Source organism: Neovison vison, chromosome 6 (assembly GCF_020171115.1).
Source record: "Neovison vison isolate M4711 chromosome 6, ASM_NN_V1, whole genome shotgun sequence".
NCBI classification, from domain to species: domain Eukaryota; kingdom Metazoa; phylum Chordata; class Mammalia; order Carnivora; family Mustelidae; genus Neogale; species Neogale vison.
Window position 1 is genome coordinate 218,728,127 of NC_058096.1, and position 17,566 is coordinate 218,745,692.

General features: G+C 59.9%; 3 protein-coding genes across 3 annotated transcripts; 1 reads left to right on the forward strand and 2 right to left on the reverse strand.

Moving 5' to 3' along the window:
- Nucleotides 1-181: 181 nt before the first annotated feature.
- XAB2 (XPA binding protein 2) lies at nucleotides 182-12,774 on the reverse strand. The gene is made up of 19 exons (XM_044254334.1): nucleotides 12,595-12,774; nucleotides 7,426-7,574; nucleotides 7,046-7,169; nucleotides 6,681-6,878; nucleotides 5,815-5,949; nucleotides 5,566-5,730; nucleotides 4,329-4,473; nucleotides 3,847-3,998; nucleotides 3,635-3,754; nucleotides 3,331-3,462; nucleotides 3,051-3,182; nucleotides 2,836-2,949; nucleotides 1,740-1,902; nucleotides 1,466-1,656; nucleotides 1,258-1,380; nucleotides 1,003-1,174; nucleotides 601-730; nucleotides 389-498; nucleotides 182-291 (listed from the first exon to the last, which is right to left on the reverse strand). Exons 1-19 carry the CDS (start codon nucleotides 12,643-12,645, stop codon nucleotides 230-232), a joined length of 2,568 nt encoding a protein of 855 aa, XP_044110269.1. The 5' UTR covers nucleotides 12,646-12,774; the 3' UTR covers nucleotides 182-229.
- Nucleotides 12,775-12,876: 102 nt separating this feature from the next.
- Nucleotides 12,877-14,437, forward strand: LOC122909788 (protein PET100 homolog, mitochondrial). The gene is made up of 4 exons (XM_044254335.1): nucleotides 12,877-12,979; nucleotides 13,689-13,775; nucleotides 13,945-13,977; nucleotides 14,306-14,437. The coding sequence occupies exons 1-4, from the start codon at nucleotides 12,953-12,955 to the stop codon at nucleotides 14,387-14,389; spliced, it is 231 nt and encodes a 76-aa protein (XP_044110270.1). The 5' UTR covers nucleotides 12,877-12,952; the 3' UTR covers nucleotides 14,390-14,437.
- A 63-nt stretch (nucleotides 14,438-14,500) lies between these two features.
- On the reverse strand, nucleotides 14,501-16,390 carry PCP2 (Purkinje cell protein 2). Its single transcript, XM_044255413.1, has 4 exons — nucleotides 16,340-16,390; nucleotides 15,688-15,802; nucleotides 15,287-15,411; nucleotides 14,501-14,620 (listed from the first exon to the last, which is right to left on the reverse strand). The coding sequence occupies exons 1-4, from the start codon at nucleotides 16,388-16,390 to the stop codon at nucleotides 14,501-14,503; spliced, it is 411 nt and encodes a 136-aa protein (XP_044111348.1).
- Nucleotides 16,391-17,566: the final 1,176 nt, after the last annotated feature.

Here is a 17,566-nt window from a genome sequence, read left to right on the forward strand (position 1 = left end):
CTGCAGGGTGAGGGTGGGGCGTAGGCCCGGGCCTGGAGCCCAGCTGCCCCACCCCCTGCACCAGCCAATCTGGGGGTGGGGGGGGCGGCGCGGGGGGAGACTGGGCCCAGGGCCAGAGCACCACTGGGCAGGCAGTCCCTACGGGCACCTGGGCAGCAAGAAAGAGGCTCAGACCACAAGGTACAAACACAGGCTATATTGGGGGAGGCTGGGTGGGGGCCAGGGCGGGTCAGTCCTCCTTCAGGCTCCCGAACACGGCGGCCGGCACACTCTGCTGCTCCAGCCGCACCTCTGGGTAAGGGGGGAGGCAGGGAGGACACGGTCACTCCAGGAGGGACGGTTCTGCCCCTGCCTCCCCCAAAACTGCCCCGTCTGGCCGGCCCCTTACCGTTGGGCTCCAGGTCCATCTCATCCTCGTCCTCGTCCTCGCCCAGCTCAATCTCCTCGGGGTTGGCCTGCTGGGCCAGCTCGGCCAGCTCCTCCCGGGAGGCGTCGCTCCTGGAGGCGGGGAGCGATCAGGGAGGGGGGCCACAGGGTTCGGCCTCCCCGGCCCCTCCCTCTCGAAGAAGAGCCGGCTCACCCCCGCCCCCCTACCCTTACCTCACGAACAGGATCTTGCTCTGGGCCCGTGGGGGCTGGTCCCGCTCGGCCTCAGCCGCCAGCTGCTCTGCCCGCTGTTCCAGCAGCTTCATGTCGTCCATGCCGCTCTGCCCGGGGGCCAGGTCGGACACTGGGAGGGGGAGCGTGGGGTCAGACAGCTTCGGTGGGTCCTGCCCTCCCCACAACCACACCAGCCCCCACCGCAGCCCACGGGCCCACCTCGCTCTGGGTGCTACTGGGTGCCCCAAGCTGAGGACGCAGCCCGCAGGGAGCTCCCAGGTGCTAGTGGGGAAGGCGGAGGTGACCCCCAGAGCTCCCAGCCCAGAAGGTCCAGGCCGCGCAGGGGGCAGAGGCCGGGCTGATGGGGCCTGGCCAGGGAAAGGGGGAGCCGCGGCTGCTCACCGGTGCCTGTGGCGCTGCCCGACACCTTGAGCATCTGCGAGGCCATGAAATTGACCTGAGTGTTGTACGTGGCCTGCACGCTGCGGCGGATCCGCAGCATCTCCCGGATGGTGTCCTCGTTGCCGTGCCGGACCTCGAAGTCCTTCCACGTCTGCCAGAAAGCCCCGGTGGTCTGTGGAGGGCGGGCGGCAGGTGTGTGAGCGGGCCGGCGTGGCTGCAGCGCCCCACTGCCCACCCGCCAGGCTCTCCCCCTACCCGGGGGTCACAGATCTGGGAGCAGAAGCTGTAGATGGCGCGCGCCCGGTCGATCTCGCCAAGCCGGCACTCCATGTCCGCGAAGCGCAGGCACATCTCCCGGGCGTGCTCGTCCGACAGCACCTACCAGACACACAGGGGTGGGCGTCAGCAGGGTCCCCACGCCCAGGGCCGGCCTCCAGTGCCCCCAGCCACCCCCACGGGGCACCTCGATGGCCTTCTGGTAGATGCCGCGGGTGTGGGTGACGCCGTAGATCTCGGCTGCGCGCTTGATGTAGATGTTGAACATGTCGTACTGCTGGGCGGGCTCCACAGCCCTGGTGGCGCGCTCGTACACGGCCATGGCATGCCGGGCCAGGCCCCACTCCTCCTCCAGCTGCGCGTACAGCAGGTAGAGCGCTGGGACAGGAGGACGGCGGGTCAGAGGCTGGAGCCCAGCCCGGGGCGCCCCACCCGGCCCTGCCTGGCCCTGCCCGCCTCACTCTTGGCGTATTTGGGAGGGCAGCCGTCCAGCGCCTGTTCGAAGAGGTCCCGCGCGCGCTCCAGCTTGCGGCCCCCATAGCGGGCGATGAACTTGGTCAGGTAGGTGCTCCAGATGTCCGACACGTTGGGCCACTTGAACAGCGAGATGCCACGCTCGTACGCCTGTCCCGGGAGAGGAAGTCATGTGCCGGAAAGCGGGGGGAGCGCGCCTGCCCCCCATCTCCCTTGGGCTGAACAAGGTGGCCTTTCCCTAGCACCCCCTCCTGACTATCGCGATGCCGTCGAAAAGGCCCGTATGCCTCCCCCAACAAACTGCAAAGTCCCCAACAACTGGGCCGGACTAGGACTCACCAAGTCACCAGGAGGTACCATTATGGGCCGGGGAGCTGGGGGCGTGGGGGGGGGCTCAGCTCTGCAGACACTGGAGCCCAGACACCCAGGCCAAGGGGCAGGGCCCACATCACTCGGGCTGGGGGTGGCCCGTGCACTGTGTACCACCTCCCCAGCTGTGTCCTATCTCCCAAACCTGTCACGCAGTCAGGCGAGGTGTCCCTGAGTGCACATGCGCAGACCTACAACCCAGGCCCGGGCTCTGGAGCGGGAACAGCCCCCACACACCCACACCAACCCCCGCCCCATAAACACAGAAGCAGGACTCGGGGCCTCTGAAAAGGTGAACGGGGCCCCCCAAATCCTGCCAAAGCCATCCCCCAGGACCTCAGAATGGAACTGTACTTAGAGATGAGGTGTTTCAAAAGGAAACGAGCACGAAGTTGCTATAGTGGGCCCTAATCCAAGAACCAGGGTCCTTATGAGGAGATGAAGTCACAGACACACACACAGCGACGACCACGGGAGGCCACGGGGAGAAGATGGCTGCCTGGGCGACAAGGACAGAGGCCAGGAGAAACCAGCCCCGCCGACACCACAATCCAAGATTTCCATCCAGCCTCTGGGACTCCGATGACACGTCTAGGTTGTTCAAGTTCCCTGGTCGGTGATGCCCCGTTAGGACAGCGAGAGGACACAGCACAGTGCGCGAGGCTCTGAAGCGAACACGCTGTCATCTGGGACCCCCAGGTCAGCCCCGCTCACCTTGAAGCTCTCCTCGAAGTACTTGTGCTCCTCCAGGAACATGGCGTAGTTGATGACGATCTGGGGCGTGGCGATGCGCAGGTCCAGGATGCGGTCATACACGGCCTTGGTGGACTGCGGGGCAGGGGCGGGTTGGAGCAAATCCCGAGGCAGAGTCCGCAGGCCGCCGTCCCCCCTCCTTTCCCCTGCAACAGGCACCCGGCCACGCAGCTCACCTGGAAGGTGCCCAGGCTCTCCTCTAGGTCGGCGAGCATCGACCACACCTTCAGCGACTTGTACACACGGTTCTGCACGGGCTCCGAGCCGTCGAAGTACTCAGCACGGCGGGCGGGCAGCGCGGTGGCTTTCTGCAGGGAGCCAGCGGCCATGCGGGGGCTTAGGAGCGTCCTGGGTCCGGCCCCGCGGCCCACCCCGGCCCCGCGGCCCCGCACAGCCCGCAGCCCACCCCGGCCCCGCACAACCCGCGGCCCACCCCGAGCCCGGGCGTGTGTTTACGCGCAGCAGCCGCAAGGCCTCGTCGTAGTTCTCGCGCCGCAGCTCCAGCTCGCCACACTCGCACCACACGCTGGCCAGGTCGTCCACCTGCTTGAAGCTCACCTTGGTGGCCTTCTCCAGGATGATGCGGGCCTGCCGGGACGTGGAGGGGGCAGGCTGAGGCCCTGCCCGCTTGCCCCCCGCCCCCCACGAGGGTGCACATGGGTACACGCGTGCGAACGTGACTGTGTCTGGGCCTCCTGCATCCTCTGGCCAAGGTCGCATCGACACACGCACACACACACGCACACGGCATCGCACTCACATCGTCCAGCTGCCCATTGTCCTCGTAAAACTTGGCGAACGCGACCCACAGCGTGTGGGGCTTGCCCGTTGCCTTGAAAGGGTCCACCGTCTGCACAGCCTCCGTGTACGTGTTGATGATCTAGCGGGAGAGATCGAGTCAGGTGGGACAGTCGGGACCCCAGTGCGGGGGGGGGGGGTGTCACGCAGCCGAGGGGAGGGACCGTCACGCACCTCCCGGGGGCGGCCCTGATGCAGGGCCACGCGCTTGTGCCACTCGTGCACGTGGTGCGGGTTCTGGCGCAGCAGGACGCTGTTGAGCAGCAGGGGCCGGCGGCCGATGAGCTGCTCGAAGCGGGCCAGCCGCAGCTCCAGGTCCACGTCATCTGGGCTCCGTGGTGGGGGTCGGGGAGCACGAGTGAGGGCCTCGGCACACAGCCGCCCCACTCCCCAGACCCCACCGCGCGCCCTGGGTTGGCGGACTCAGCCCACTGGCCACCCAGCCGGAGACGTATACGGCATCCTGGTTACTCGCCAAGGGTTCCACGCGCCCCGGCCACCCGGCCGGCCTCCCTCCCTCCCTCCCTGCCGGCCCCCGACGGCCCTGGAGCCGCACCTCTCCCCTGCCCCAGCCGCTCAGGACCCTCGGGGCCCTTGGGCCAGCCAGCCCGGGCCTTCCCTCCTTGCCTGCCCAGGATGACTGCCCAGCAGCTCACCGTCCTCCTCCCGCCCCAGTTCCGAGGCTGTCTCCATCTTGGCTGCGATCATGCTCTCTTCGAACTGTGCGTAGCTGTCAAACACCTGCGTGAAGTCGCGCACGGTCATCACGGTCCGGATGGCCTCCTCATACACATCTCGGGCCTGCGGGCATGGGAGGATGGAAGGAAAGTGCTGGCAGGGGAGGCACAGGTGCCCACTCACGTGAACACAGGGAGGCCAACAGCACGGCCCTGGCAGTGGTCCCGAGCCGGGATCGCCCTGCTCTGTCAGGCTCTGAGCGGCGACGGCACAGCCATGATGAGCTGTCCCCTGCCCCCCGGCCCGCCAGAGTGCTCTGGGGCCCCCACTCCTCCCCAGGAGGCTGACGGTGATGCTCCCTTGTGCAAAGTGAATGACGCTCAAGGGAAACGTGTGTAAGGTGCCTGATACCCAGTGAGACTCGTGAGGTGACCAACCCGTGCCCCAAGGTCCACACCGCAGGGACCCTGGCCTCGGCTCAGCCATGAAGGGCCCCGCTGTGGCTGTGGAGCACCCCTCGTGCCAGCCGGGCCCCACTGCTGAAGCGCATGTCCTCATCACTCCTGCCCCCGCCACAGCTTGGGCCCCATCTCTCCACCCAGCCCTGGCTGGTCATCCCACGGCCCCGGCCTGGCCACTGGCCCCAGAGCCTCCTGGCTGGTCTCCTGCCATGGGCCTCAGCCTGTGGCCGCCCAGGGGCTAAAATGCAGAGCTGGTCCTGCCTCTGTCCCGCTCACGACGGGCCGGTGGCTCCCCTCCTTGGCCCGCAGAGCTCTCCCTTCCCTCGCCTTCGCCAGCCTCCCCTCTGCTCCTTCCTCCCCGAGGCCCCCAACAACCCCAGCCGGCCCCTCCAGGGACTTGTCAGCGCCCAGGCAACCCCCCCATCCCGGGCGTGCCACCCCACTGACAAGCAAGCAGACAGGGACACGGAAAGGAAGGCTAACTCTTTGGGAGTGACCCTCACGCCAGGCGCCGGACTCCTCACAGACGAGGGAACAACTGTCACTCTCACTTTGCAAATGAGGACGCCCAGGCTTGGTGGGTTCAAGGCCACCCAGCCAGGAAGGACTCAGGTCTGGCCAACCCCAAGGCAGGCGTGCAGGCCAGCAGGACGTGCCCGTGTTTGCTGCGCGCACACATGCCCGCCTGCGTCCTCTGAATGCCACATGCTGCAGCGATCACCCCCTCCCCGCACCGGCTGCCGGGCCCGCTCACCTTTTCGAAGTGGCCGCTGCGGATGTAGTAGTCAGCCAGGGAGCACCAGAGCTTGCCCAGCTGGTCCGTGAAGCGGGTGAGGCCCCCGCGGATGATGGCGTCCACGTTGAGCGACTGCACCTTGTCCGGGTTCTGGGAGATGAGGTCACAGAGCTCGTGCCACAGCTGCGGCGCCAGGAGAAGAAGTCTCAGCTGGGTTCCGCACAGGAGCAAGCCCTCCTGCCCTGCCCCATCCCCCCACAGGCCCACCTGGTAGTTGGACTTGCCGGCCTTGGACACGAAGCGCTCATCGTTGACCACGGTGGCCAGGCGCTGCGCGGCTTCGTCCAGCCGGTCGCTGGACTTGAGGTACTCGATGTACTCCTCCGCGCTCTCGGGGCTGAGCTGCGCAGCGACCGGCCCGCCAGCAGTCAGGGGGGCCGAGGAGCCACACCACGACACTCCCTCCCCCTCGGCGGCTGCGGGTCGGCCAGCCACCACTGTCCCGGTCCAGAGCCAGCCCCGCCAACCTGGCCTCAGCCACCCCTGTCCAACCCAGTCCCCATCAGTTCGGCTTCAGCCCCACTGAATCCAAGTCTGGATTGGAATCGGTCTGGGCCCCGCTGCTCCAGCTTCAACAGCAACGGAACAGCCTGCACCCTCCGGGCCTTGCTTTTTACCACAACCTGCCCTACGCGGCCAGAGACCGCTGTGCTAAGAGTTACGTGGTATACGATAGTTGCTAGAAGTTTAAGAAAACCACACACCATCCGCACCCGGTTTCTACCTAGACACACTCCCATAGTCATTTGTCTCGCATTCCCTGCCCTCCCGTGGTGGCCGTTCTCCTGGTTTACGTGGTCAGCTCAGGGGCATCGGTCTGCCCGGTGGGACCAAACACCTCCACGTGCAGAGACTGTCCCTGTCACCTGCCCCAGGACCTGTCTCGATACTGGACGCGTGGCAGGGGCTAGCAAAGGCGTGAAGAATAAACAAACTGCCAAGAAGATAAGTCTCGGGAAGCCTTCTCCCCACTTCCGGCCCCACTTCCGGCCCTGTGACATCGTGCCAGGGGCTAGCAAGCAGGGGGCCGGTCTGGGGGCCCCCAGACGCGGGGCAGTGCCCCTCACGCCTACCTTGAGGAAGCGCCGATAGCCCCGCACGGCGGTCTCGGGCAGCGGGTGGGAGCGCAGGAAGCGCAGGTACAGGGGCCAGATCCGGGAGTGCTGGGTGATGGGCAGGGCGCGGAGGGCACGGTCAAACGTGCGGCGCGTGTGCGTGACGCGGCCCTGGTCCATGAGGAACTGGCAGTAGTCCAGCCACAGACGGGGCATCTGGCGGAGCGGGGCAGAGGCGCGCAGTGAGCCCAGAACTCCCTCCTCCACGGCCAAGTCTAGCTCGACGGCAAGTCTACCAAGGGGGCAGGACTCGGATCCCCCCACCCTGCCCACTGCCGGGGACCAAGGCCCCCCCACCAGGTCCCCCGGCCCGCCCTCCCCACCTTGTGCATGAACACGAAGGCCCTCTCGTGGCAGTTGTTGACGTCTTCGTAGGCAGGGTCAGTGACACAGCGGTGCTTCACCTGTGCCCGGCGGGCCTTCAGGTATCGGTACCAGAGTTTGTAGCTGGGGAGGGAGGCGGGGGCAGCCGATGACCGGTCAGCCTTGCAGACTCCGCGCCCCCCACCCCTGTGCCCTGCCCCCGCGAAGCAACTGCTGGGAGAAGGGACCTGAGGAAGGAGGACAAGTCCCTGCAGCGGGGTGGGGGAGGGGAGATGTGCTGACCCGTGGGGATGGCTACTTAGTGCCAGAACGAGAGCCCCTGTGACCTCCCGGCCAGTTCCGTAAGGACGGGGAGGGGAGGGGCCGCAGCGGGTCCCACCTGCACGGCAGCAGCTTCAGCGCCCGCTCATACAGCTGGTTGAGCCGGGGCTTCGGGGCACCTTGTTTGAACTCGATGTAGCGGAGCCAGCACTTGACCGAGAACTGGTTCCGCATGATCTCCTCCTCATAGGGGAGGTCCTCTTCTTCCTGCGGCAGCCAGGGAATGGGGAGGAGACAGACCTGCCCTCAGAGCCTGCTCCCAGGTCCCCCCGTTTATCGGAGCCAGGGCAGCAGGGACCCAGATCCTAGGGCTCAGGTCCAGGTTTTACTCCTCAGAATCCCAGCGACCACCATCCGACCCAGGCATCAGACCCCTCACTCAGGGCTCGAGGTCAGGCTCAAGACTGTCCCCCAGACACCACTCTTCTGGACTTCTGGATCGAGCCACCCACTCCCTGGCCCAGATCACCGGATTCCTTGGACTCCCGGGTCCAACGCAAGACCTCACTCGGAGCTGGACACCAAGCCGTGACTCCGCACAACGTTGTCTCTTCCCGAACACCAGACCCCTGGCATCTCAGGATCCCACTAGCCAGAGCAGAGCTCAACTCGCCCCGGAACTTGGATACGTTGAACTACGAATAAGGAAACCATCTGGAGTGCAATGGGGAAGCCCTGAAGGGGGAACTCTCACGGCTACCATCTCTGTCAATTGTAGAACCCCCACGGGAAGATTTTCTCCTCGCCTGGCAACAGCCCAGAAACTGCCAGAACTCAGGTCAATGAGAAGCCGTCACCACCCCCGGAATATCGTTTTCTTCTAAGAGACTTTCCTTCAAAGCAGCTCCTGTCAGCTGACGTTTTCTCTGTAAAGTGACAGTCCTCTCCTTTGCTCTTCAGACTTGCCTTTGGTTTTACCAGAGCCTGCACACCCCTGTTTAAAATTCCTCTGTCAGGGGCGCCTGGGTGGCTCAGTGGGTTAAAGCCTCTGCCTTCGGCTCAGGTCATGATCCCGGGGTCCTGGGATCGAGCCCCGCATCGGGCTCTCTGCTCGGCGGGGAGCCTGCTCCCCCCCCACCCGCCTGCCTCTCTGCCTAGTTGTGATCTCTGTCAAATAAATAAGTGAAATCTTTTTTAAAAAATAAAGTAAAAAATAAATACCTCCAGAGAGGTACGGACCGCCACCAAGCCTCACCAACACCGAACACCAAAACCCTGGGGAAGAGGCCAGGCCTCAATAGGGACACCTCACAGATGCTGCGGGTTCAGCTCCAAACAACCACAACACAGGGAGTATCACAATGTGGCAAGTGAATTTTCTGGTTTCCTGGTGCACGTAAAAGTTATACTCCTGCTGTGCTGTAGTCTATCAAGCGTGCAATGGCATTATGTCTAGAAAAATCACATCTTGACGAAAAAACACTTTCTTTTTTTTTTTTTTTTTAAGATTTTATTTACTTATTTGACAGACAGAGATCACAAGCAGGCAGAGAGGCAGGCAGAGAGAGGAGGAAGCATACTCCCTTCTGAGCAGAGAGCCCGACGTGGGGCTCAATCCCAGGACCCTGGGACCATGACCTGAGTCGAAGGCAGAGGCTTTAACCCACTGAGCCACCCAGGCACCCCGAAAAAACACTTTCTTGCTCAAAAAATGTGAACCCGAGCTTTCAGTGAGTTGAGATCTTTTTGCTGGTAGAGGGTCTTGCCTCCGTGGGGACAGCTGCTGATTGATCAGGGTGGGGGCTGCTGAAGGCTGGGGTGGCTGTGGCAATTTCATAAAAAAAAAAAGGAAGAGAGAGAGAGAGAGAGGGAGGGAGGAACTGGTTTACCACATCAATTGAATTGTTTCGGCATGAACAACTTTTCTGTAGTATGGGATTCAGCTCGACAGCGTTTTGCCCACAGCAGGACTTCCTTCCAAACTGCCATCAGGCCTCTCAAACTGCTGCTTTGGCAACTGAGTTTCCGTCACATGTTAAAAGCTCTGTTGTTGGGACATCTGGGTGGCTCAGTGGGTTGGGCCTCTGCCTTCAGCTCAGGTCGTGATCTCAGGGTCCTGGGATCGAGCCCCGAATCAGGCTCTCTGCTCAGCAGGAAGCCTGCTTCCCTCTCTCTCTGCCTGCCTCTCTGCCTGCTTGTGATCTCTCTCCCCATCAAATAAATAAATAAAATTAAAAAAACAAAAACAAAAACAAACTGTTGTCATTTCAACAATCTTCATGGCATCTTTGCTGGTAGATTCCATTTCAAGAAACCCCTTTCTTTGCTCATCCAAAGAAGTAACGCACTCTCCCCCATTCAAATTTTAACAAGAGACTGCAGCAAGGCAGTCCTGTCATCAGGCTCCACTTCTAATTCTGGTTCCCTTGCTGTTTCCACCACATCTGCGGTTGCTTCCTCCCCTGGAGGCTGGAACCCCCCAGAGTCATCCGTGAGGGCTGGAGTCAACTTCTTCCAAAATCCTGTTAAGGTTGATACTTTGACCTCTTCTCATGCATCAGAATGCTCTTAATGGCATTTCAAATGGTGAAGCCTTTCCAGAAGGTTTTCAATTTGCTTTTCCCAGATCTATCAGAGTAATTGCCGTCTCTGGCAGCTATACCCTCATGAAACATATTTAAGAAATAATAAGACTTGAAAACTGAAATTACCCTTTTGGTCCGTGCACTACAAAACAAATGTTATGTTAGCAGGCATGAAAACAACATTAATCTCGCACAGCCCTGTCAGAACTCCTGGGTGATCAGGTGCACTGTTAGTGAGCAGTCATTTTTTGGAAGCAATCTTTACTTTCTGGGTCGTAGCTCTCAACACTGGGGCTCAAAATATTTAGTAAACAGTATTGTAAACAGATATGCCATCATCCAAGCTTTGTTGTTCCAACTACACAGCACCGAGTAGTTTTAGCTTAATTCTTAAGGGCCCTAGGATTTTTAGAACAGTAAACAAGCACCAGCTTCGGTTTAAAGTCATCAGCAGCATTAGCTTCTAACGATAGAGTCTGCCTGTCCTTTGAAGCGCTGAAGCCGGGCACTGACTTCTCCTCTCTAGCTATTTAAGTTCTAAATGGCATCTTCTTCCTAGAGGAGATTTTTCCATTTATATTAAAAGTCTCTTTGGGGCACCTGGGTGGCTCGGTTGGTTAGGCGCCTGACTCCTGATCTCGGCTCAGGTCTTGATCTCAGGGTTGTGAGAAAATAATAATAATAATAAATTTAAAAGTCTGTTTCACGTACTCACCTTCATTAATTATCTTAACTCTTTTTTTAAAAGATTTTATTTATTTGCGAGAGAGAGCATGCACATGCACGCACACACATGTGCACTGGCACACAAGGAGGGGCAGCAGCACAGGGAGAGGGAGAAGCAGGCTCTCCGCAGAGCTGGAAGCTGGACATGGGGCTCGATCCCAGAACCCAGGGATCATGACCCGAGCTGAAGACCAACGCTTAAAACAACTGAGCCACCCAGGCGCCCCTCAACTAGATCTTCTCTTTTTTAAAAAAATATTTTATTTATTCATTTGACAGAGACAGAGAGATTACAAGTAGGCAGAGAGACGGCAGAGAGAGGGGGAAGCAGGCTCCCTGCGAAGCAGACAGCCTGATGTGGGGCTCCATCCCAGGACCCTGGGATCATGACCTGAGCTGAAGGCAGAGGCTTAACCCACTGAGCCACCCAGGCACCCCCGCCCCCCAAATCTTCTGATTAACTTGCTACAGATCCTACACTGGTATTCCCTGCTTCACTTCACACGTACGTTAAGAGATGGCTTCTTTCCTTAAACCTCATGAACAAACCTCTTTTAGCTTCGAACGTGGTGCCTGTAGCTCCCTCACCTCCCTCAGGCTTTGTAGAACCAAAGAGTTAGGGTTTTGCTCTGAATTCGATTTTGGATTAAGGGGATGTTGTGCCTGGTTTGATCTTCTGCCCAGACCACTAAAACTTTCTCTGTAACAGCAGTAAGGCTGTTTCACTTTTTTATCATTCATGTGTTTACTGGAGCAGCACTTCTAATTTTCTTCAAGAACTTTTCCTTTGCATTCACCACTTGGCTGTTCGGTGCAAGAGGCCTTGCTTTCAGCCTATCTCAGCTTTCAACATGCCTTCCTCATTAACCTTAATCATTTCTAGCTTTTGACTTCAAGTGAGAGGTGACTCTTCCCTTCACTGGAACACTGAGAAGATGCTGAAGGTTATGAACTGGTCTAATTTCAATATTGTCACGTCTCAGGGACTGGGACAGAGACAGGCAACAGCGCATGAAGCAGTCAGAACACCTACATTTATTAACTTTCCCTTTTATTGGGGTGTGGCTCCTGGTTCCCCAAAATAAAACTAATGGAAAAGTTTGAAATACTGTGAGAATTAACAAAACGTGACACAGAGACAAGAAGTTAGAAAATGCAAGCCTTCAAAAAACAAAACAAAACAAAAGAGAGAGAGAGAGAGAGAGAGAGATGAAAGAAAACAAAGATCTCCTGCAATAACTGTGAAGCACAATCAAAGCATATGTCAGGGACGCCTGGGTGGCTCAGTTGGTTAAGCAGCTGCCTTCGGCTCAGGTCATGGTCCCAGCGTCCTGAGATCGAGTCCCACATCGGGCTCCTTGCTCGGCAGGGAGCCTGCTTCTCCCTCTGCCTCTGCCTGCCATTCTGTCTGTGCTTGCTCTCTCGCCCTCTCTCTCTGATAAATAAAATCTTAAAAAAAAAAAAAGGACATATGTCAGTGCTCCAAATACCAAGTATTGGACGCTTAAGGATCCCACTGGCCATCGCCTGACCAGCTCCCCATCTGACTCCAGTTCTCCGAATCCAGACACCAATCCTTTATTCCAGAAACGACAAGGCTCAGGGCCAGACCTAGGCCGTTACTCAGGACACCAAGACTTTACCACAGAAACCAGAGCCCTGGCTTTGGGTCACTATCCTCTACTTCAGACGCCAAGATCTCTACAAGATTTCGCTCTGCGACCCACCCCTCTCCCCGCGCGCTCCCATTTCCACCGGAGGCCCGGATCGCCTGGCCCTTGACTTCGACAGCAGCTCTTCACTCAGACCACCTGGACTCCGGCACCAGAACTTAGCTCCTGGCAGCCCGGCCCGCACGCCCTGCTCTCGGGTGGACAGAATTTGGCCGACACCCCCGACGGCCAGACCCCGAACCTCTGAAGCATCCAAGCCCTGTGCTCTCACACAGGCCACCCCCGGCCCCGCCGCGGACTCACGAAAACGAGGTCCGGCCGCTCGGACCGGGAAAGACGCGCCATCACCACCATCTTCCTGGCTCTCCAGCTACAGGCAGGAGTCGCGTTATAATGACGCCTCCTGCGGACGGCCCGCTGCCCCGGGCCAGACCTGTATCCTATTGGTTGAACCCTTGCCGACCCCGCGGACCGCGTTTGTTGACTTTCGCTTAAGGCACAGGCGACCGGAAGCAGGGAAGAGACGCCCGAAGATGACATCAACGCGAACCTCGTCTACCAATCAGCTTCAGTAATGGAGGCAATGAACGCCCAATGAGCTGCTGTTTTGCTGGAGGGTTGACTTTGGGCGGAAGCGGCTTTGTAGCCTAGGAGAAGCGAGATGGGGGTGAAGCTGGAGGTGTTTCGGGTCAGTGAGCTTTGCAGCGGGTGGACAGTTGGACTCCTCCGGGCCCTGAGGAGGAGGCTTTGGAAGGGAGGGGACTCCGGGAACGAGGGCAATGTGGGGAGAGAGTTTCTGAGTTTTGAGAGGGATCTTTAAGGTTGGAAGCGGAGGAGGAGGGCTGGTGGGCGGCGGGGCGTCCGAGAGGAGTGATGTGGGAAAGGGGCTCCAAGAAGGAAGGCTCCAGGCGCTGGGGAAAGCTCGTGGGCTCCGGCTGGTTGTGCGTTTCTGATAGACCCCTGGGTTTAGGGGAATCGATTCCAAGTAATGAGGATTCCAGGGTCTGAAGATGCTCCAGGGATCTAACGGACGGGTGGGTCATGAGGTCTCACGAAGATGCCTTTGATTTTAGTACGGGGTTTCGTACTCTGAGTCAAGGGTCTTTCCGCGCTCGCGCGTGTACGTACGTATGTGTGTGTGTGTGTGTGTGTCTTTGAGGGGGCGTTTCCCCAGACTTGGAGGAGGCTTTGAGGTCTCCTAAATTATTATTACTAGAGGTTTAGGCGCTAAGGTATGAGGCTTCTGTGCCCGTGGTGGGAGTTCTGCGGTTCTTGGGGACCCTGAGGACGCACTCCGGTCTCCGTGGGAGGATGGTCCTCCAAGCTCTGAGCAACCTGTGCGTGTTGTGGAAGAGCTTTAATCCCTGGCTCTGTTCATTGACCCCCTGCCCTTCCAGATGACACTCTACCTCACCTTCCCTGTGGCTATGTTCTGGATCGCCAATCAGGCCGAATGGTTTGAAGACTATGTCATACAGCGTAAGGTGGGCACAGGGAGAGTATTCATGGGTTCCTTCCAGGGCTGGGGGAGAGAATGGGGCACCAGCCTGCTGGAGACCAGTGTCTGCTTCCCACCAGCCAATTCTGCCCTGGGCGGGGGGGGGCTCCGGAGGCTCGTGGCTCATGCTTCCAGCTGCTATTTTGTCCCCACAGAGGGAGCTGTGGCCACCTGAGAGGGAAGACCAGGTAAGTAACATACTCTTCTTCCCCCCTAAAGGGACAGAGGTGCCTGGATCCCTGTGGCCGTGATGGGTTTGAATGAAGATTTTTCTCTCAGTCCTGAGGAAAGAGAACTGAGAGCAGAGGGGTGTATAGTTTCTTTCTTGCCCTTTTCCTGAAAGGTGAAGCTAATCCCACTTGGACCCTCGCTGTAATTGGTGCAGGGCTTCCAGCATAGACGCTGAACTCTGAGGCTGTGCCCTGGGGGAGTAAGGGGTGAAGGGAAGGGGGTCCAGGCCCCCGAGGTGTGTGTCCTCCTCCTCTCCCATTCCACCCCCCCTTCTCCACCCCCCAGCGTCGGGAGCTAGAAGAATTCAAAGAGAGGATACGGAAGCAGCGGGAGGAGAAGCTCCTTCGTGCTGCCCAGCAGAGCTCCTGAATCCTAGCCCGTCCACCCAAGAAAATACACATACACGGTTTCTTGTTTCTTGTGGAAGTGTTTTATTGTCTGTTTTCAGGGGCCAGGCAGGGCCCAGGATGGCTCAGGCCTTCATGGGGCTTGTGTCTGGGGTTGGGGGCTGCTGTTCCGACGGAAGCTGAGAGCAGTCGGGTCTTGAGGGGTGAGGAGGGGTTGGGGGCTGAGCGTCCCAGCTCGTTTCTGCACTCCGTCCTGTGGATGAAGAGGGGTCAGCCAGAGGGAGGGATCACGGGCAGTGCCAGCCAAAGCTGACCCAGACATCGGGAGACGGTACCTGTGTGCCACCTCCTGCCATTCACCCCTGCCATCCCCCGGCTTCTACGTACATGAGTTACTCCTTTAATTACCTCCCGAAGTTACCACCTTTAGGGCGGTATTTGGGGTCTTGGGATCAGAACCCAGGGTACACGTGCCTATGTGTGTTATGTGTGTCATAGACACACACTAGTGTATGGAGGTGTGGGTCCCGTGTATAAACTCAGGTGCCCTCTTCCTAGGAGGTGTCTTCCCAGGAAGGGGGGCTGCTCATTCTGTCTTCCCTGAAACCCTAAGACAGGCAGGAGCCATGAGTTCCAGCCACGGCTCTAACATTCACATGCCTCCGGCCTCACCTTGGGCCCCTTCAGCCCTGTCTGGGCCTTTGTTCTCCCACCCGAAGTCGGGTATCCGATCGGCCAGCATCCTGTGCCTGGCATGGACCCAGGGTGGCCCTTTTACTAGGCACTTACACCTAAGGGGCACATCGTGGCTAGACATGAGGGTGAGGAAGGTCTGTTTACTCCTGGCTCCGGGTGGGAGGCAGGATCAGAGCGCTCAGCCTAGCAGGTGCCTGCTCAGCCCCAGCGGCACGTCACCTACCTTGGGTCCTATGGGCTGGAAGCCAGGCAGGCTGCTGACTGTCACACGCTGGTCATCCATACGGCGGCCCTGGGTACTGGCCAGCATGTCCATGAGACTGTCCATCTCGGGTGCAGGGCCACTCTCTGCTTTAAGCAGAGGCGTGCGGGGATGAACGTATACGCTGACTCCAGGGCACACAGCCGGAGCCCCCAACCCGCTCCTCCGCCCCCACTCATTCTCTAGGAAGCGCACCGGCCTCTCCCTCCCATCCCTTGCCCATTTGCAGCTTGCTTCCTCAGACTCTTGCCCACAGGCCCCCCAGATGGCCACTCTCCCTGGATCCCTATGCCCTGCCCCGTTCATGCCCCCAAACATCACACCAGTCCCACCCTAGCCCCTGCCCCCGTGCCCGTGCTCACGGCTCTCAGAAGTCGGACCCGGCCCTGCCTGCAGCGAGCACCGCTGCTCCTCCATCCGGTCGCCCTGCACGTGGCTCAGCAGGTTGAAGAAGCCCTCCTGGTCTGGAGAGCCAGCCTGGGGGACAGACACACTCAGTCTAGCTGGCCTCTCAGCTGGGGAACCCCTCCCCTCCCCTCCCCTCCTCGGCGCTCACCATGGTCCCCGCCGATGTGCTGCTCTGCAGAGCCGCTCAGAATGAGACCTGAGCCTCCTTCCCAATCCCGGCCCCTGCCCCAGGGGCCCCTCCAGCAGGGCCACTCCACGTGGTGCTGCCTCCAGGGAGAGGCTGCTGTTGCCAGCATCCTGGCGTCCTAAATTGGGGCCTGACTGCAGGGTGGCCTGGGGGCTGGGATGTGACCCAGGGAAACATACCAAGGGCTGCCCCCGAATCCCAGCATCCCCCACCTCCCAGGGGTTAACACTAAGAGCCCTGACCTCTGCCCTGGGGCTGGGCTAGGCCCTTGGACCCCCATGCCCACCAGCGCTTCCTTGGGCAGCAACTGGGTCAGGGGTCCCAGGAGACTTGCTTGCTAATTAGGTGCCCTACAAACCAATTAGTCTTGTCATTCACAGGCCCTTGAGTTAGGGATGTGTGGGGTGGAATCTGCTTACCTTGATGCAGGGAGCCGAGGTCCCGTCCACCTTCTCTTCCTGGTCCGTCATCATCCCCGCTCCCCTCCCCTGGGTCCCGTCCACTTCTCTGCTGGCCTCTGTCCCGGCCCTGTGCCAGAGAAGGCTTTTTAAAAGACTGGGATGTGGAGGGGGGTTGTGGATACCCAGCCCCAAATCCCCAGCTCATGCCCCATCTGCTCCCACCCAAGCTTAAGCCCCATAAAGATGATCCAGATAATTGTTTTTTGCAGCAGGGCACAGTGCTGCTGTGGGGGCAGGAGACAGGATGACCTGGGTTTGGGACCTTGCCCAGCAGGACTCACTGGGCCCCAAGAACTCTCAGGGGGGCTCAGCAGCAGGCCAGAGCAGTGTCCCCCCCAACGATGGGGCGCAGGGGCTGGCTGGCACCACTGGGAGAGGTCAGGCCACCAGGGCAGCTCAGGCGGGGTCTGTAGCCCTCCAGTGGGAAGCAGAGTGAGACAGGCCCACCCTGCTGGTAGGGCTGTTGCCAGCTGCAGGTGGTAGGGGAAGGAGGTGGACTTGAGGACCACTGAGGCACCACCAGACTGAATAGCTCCGTCTAGGTCTCCCGGCCACCCCTCCCAGTCCCTGGGTCTGGTTGCCCACCACCAGCCCTAATACCAGAAGGTCTGGGATCCCCCCCCACCGCCTTTTTAAAGGTTTTATTTATTTTAGAGAGCAAGAGAGCATAAGCTGGGGGCAGGGGGAGTAGGGGCAGAAGGAGAAGCAGACTGAGCAGGGATCCCAATGCGGGGCTCGATCCCAGGACCCCGGGATCATGACCTGAGCCGAAGGCAGACACTTAACCAGCTGAGCCACCCAGGTGTCCCAAAAAGGTCTGGGATTTCCTGTCCTGCCACCAATGCCAGGTTGAGCTTTCTCCTGAGACCTGTCATCTCTGTACCTGGGGATGGCAGGCGAGGAGGCGAGCCCGTGCCCCCTCCCCCAAGCACCTATGGCCTCCTTTCAGTGGCCTGGGCGAGGGTGCCACTGGGAGGAACCCATGGGCACCCCATCCCCTACCCAAGATGCCTTTCTAGAAATCAGTTAAAACCTCTCCTCAGAGTAAATGGGCTGCACTGTCACCACACCTGCCTAAGCGCGAAGCTCGGTCCTCTTCCCCAGGCAACGGTTCCCCATCCGGGGCCCCGCCTGCACCCTGTCGGCAGCCCCAAGTCCTCGATGTCAACGGGATGCCCTGCTCTT